Source organism: Buceros rhinoceros, unplaced genomic scaffold (assembly GCF_000710305.1).
Source record: "Buceros rhinoceros silvestris isolate BGI_N320 unplaced genomic scaffold, ASM71030v1 scaffold22879, whole genome shotgun sequence".
Lineage (NCBI taxonomy): Eukaryota > Metazoa > Chordata > Aves > Bucerotiformes > Bucerotidae > Buceros > Buceros rhinoceros.
Genome location: NW_010430040.1, coordinates 2,290 through 4,714, shown reverse-complemented (window position 1 = coordinate 4,714; position 2,425 = coordinate 2,290). Strand labels below are relative to the sequence as shown.

Here is a 2,425-nt window from a genome sequence, read left to right as displayed (position 1 = left end):
CACCAAACCGTGACGGGAGGTAGGGGACAATAAATAAAAATATTGAGCAAGGGACGTGAGGCGTGGGCTTGGTGGGCCCCGACAGCAATGTGGCGGCTTGCGGGGCGGGAAGGGTCAATGAAGGCACTGCTGAACACACGGGGGAGACGCCAACGCTCCAGGACTGTGGTTTGGAGGTAGCGCCGGTGCCGTAGGAGCCACAAATCGCCATCGATAATTTGTTGGAGGGTGAGAGACCTTCTCCCCAGGGAAGGGCCTTCACGAAACCACAGTCCGTTGGGAACAAGGTGTTCCCCCACCGGCACAGACCTACAGAATTCTTCAGAGCGCTCAAGTTTTTTCTTTAAAAATGTGCTTTTTGGAGAGTAATATACAGATATAGTACATACATCTTGTATCTACACCGGTTATATACACGTGCTGAAATCGAAACACGCTCCTCAGCTGCAAAGGTGACCGTGGCGTGGCGGGATTTTGCGGCGCTTCAGGAGACTCTGCGTTCTCTTGTAATCCGGGCGTAGCTTTGCGGGTTGATTGACCCCAACTCAGAGCAGGGCGATGCAGAAAGGCTGGTTTTGTGAAAGCTCTAAATCACAGTGGAAGTGCCGAGACTTTGGGAACCGCAACCAGCAAAGAGGTGGAGACAAGATCTACGTGGATGAGACTATTGGAAGAGGATGTTCCGGGCGCTTGGGAACCTGCTTTGTCCTCTTCTCCGTGGGAACCGAGAGCTCAACACGTCGTGATGAACACTGAGACAAACCAATGAGGAGCTGGCCCCCTTCGTCATCTGTTTGGTGAGGGCAGGGGGTTGGGTGGTTTTACTTCGTCGGGTGAAAAAAACACCCGGAGAGAATCTGAATGGATTGAAACGACTTGTTTAAGTTGTAGAGAAGGAGATTGTGGTCACTCCTAGATTGCTCATAGACGTGCTTACAATTTTTGAGGGTTAAAACATTTCATTCCTGATCCAATCCCTTTTGGTTTAAATTATTATTGTTTTCGAAAGAATTCTCCGTGTCTCTAAGCCCTATATTTGCTCGATGGTAAAATTTCAGCTGGCTGTTGAATGGAGTTTTTCCACCAACTGCCGCAGCTAGGAATGGGGGCCCAAATATTAAACCGGGCCGCCTTGGCCTGGCTTAGCTACGCAGGAGATGCTGATACAGGCTGTGAGAGAGGTCCGAGAACCTCACCTCGGCGTTTTTGACTTTTATAAAGCCAACAAGGTGGGATCAGGATGATGCCCGTCTATACTAGAAGCAGGAGGCCAACGGCGGTCCCTCGTCTCGCAATTATTTCACTAGGACAAACCCTCTGCAAGTCGCTCATGAAAAGTCGGTACGGGAAGAAAGTCCAGACTGCCGATTTATTTGGATTCCCGGGAAGCAGATGCAGTGGATGGCGTTAGGAGGAGCAACGGCATTTCTCAAACACATTCAAAACCCCCTCGCTATGAGACAGACCACATGTGCTTGAAGGCAGCGTAAGCGTCTCCGGTGTCGTGTTTGATTGAACTGTCAGGTCTTCACAGACACTATGGAGACGATTATGGGCTTGGACCTACGTCAACAGAAAATCGAGCTGTAAAAAAATCTATGTTTCAAGTCTCCTTATTTCTGAGCTGCAAATCACCAAAAAAAAAAAAAAAAATCACATACAGATCAGTCTCTGTTTTACTGTACATTTTAGCATCCGTTTATTACTGTGTATCGGTTCCTCCAGAAACCTGTTTGGTCCATATTTAAAGAGCTCCTTAAACTCCCGCTGTGATTTTTTTCTCCCGTTGCTGGAGCTCTCTGGGTCAGGTAGTTGGCCGTCGTTAGGCTTTCTTCAGACTTTATTGAGAAATTCCAGGTTGAGAGCGGCGGGGAGATGAATCGAGTCCATGGTGATGGAGGAGGGGTTGAAGGGGAACAGAACGGGGAACGTGTGCTTGAAGTCTAAGAGCAGCTGCGGAGGGTCGTTTCGCTCTTGCAAGTGCGCCTGTGGGGTGTGGGAGAAGAAAAATTCAGCATCAGGTGTTGCCTTCACCACGTTTGTCATCGTCGACAGTTTGGGAGTAGAGATGTCATCAGTACCGTCTCCTCCACCTTACCTGTATGTCTCGTATGAAAGCTACTGTCACACGCTCCTCAAACTCATTCACGGGAGTGTAGAGGTTAAGTATCTTTACTATCTGTTGAGAACAAAAGAGGATCATGGACAGTCATGAGAAGCCAAACTTCTTCAGGATACAAAGCACCGCCAACAGTTTGTCTTGATAACGGCTGTAACAAGTCTCCAATGACACTAGGGAGAAGCAAAAGTAGCACAAGAAGGTTCTGGATCCCCGGCAGCGTGGCCAGCTGGTCAAGAGAGGGGATGCTGCCCCTCTGAGACCCCCCTGCCGGGCTGGGGCCAGCTCGGGGCTCCTCCGGCCCGC

The 2,425-nt window shown here is 49.7% G+C and overlaps 1 protein-coding gene across 1 annotated transcript in view; it reads right to left on the bottom strand.

Moving 5' to 3' along the window:
- Positions 1-1,833: 1,833 nt before the first annotated feature.
- Positions 1,834-2,425, bottom strand: part of LOC104499393 (unconventional myosin-Vb-like) — a gene marked incomplete at its 5' end in the record, with an annotated part of 2,129 nt that continues 1,537 nt past the window's right edge. The window contains 2 exons of the mRNA XM_010142894.1: positions 1,834-1,986; positions 2,099-2,179. Coding sequence (XP_010141196.1) covers positions 1,834-1,986; positions 2,099-2,179 — 234 coding nt within the window. The remainder of the gene's footprint in view (positions 1,987-2,098; positions 2,180-2,425) is intronic.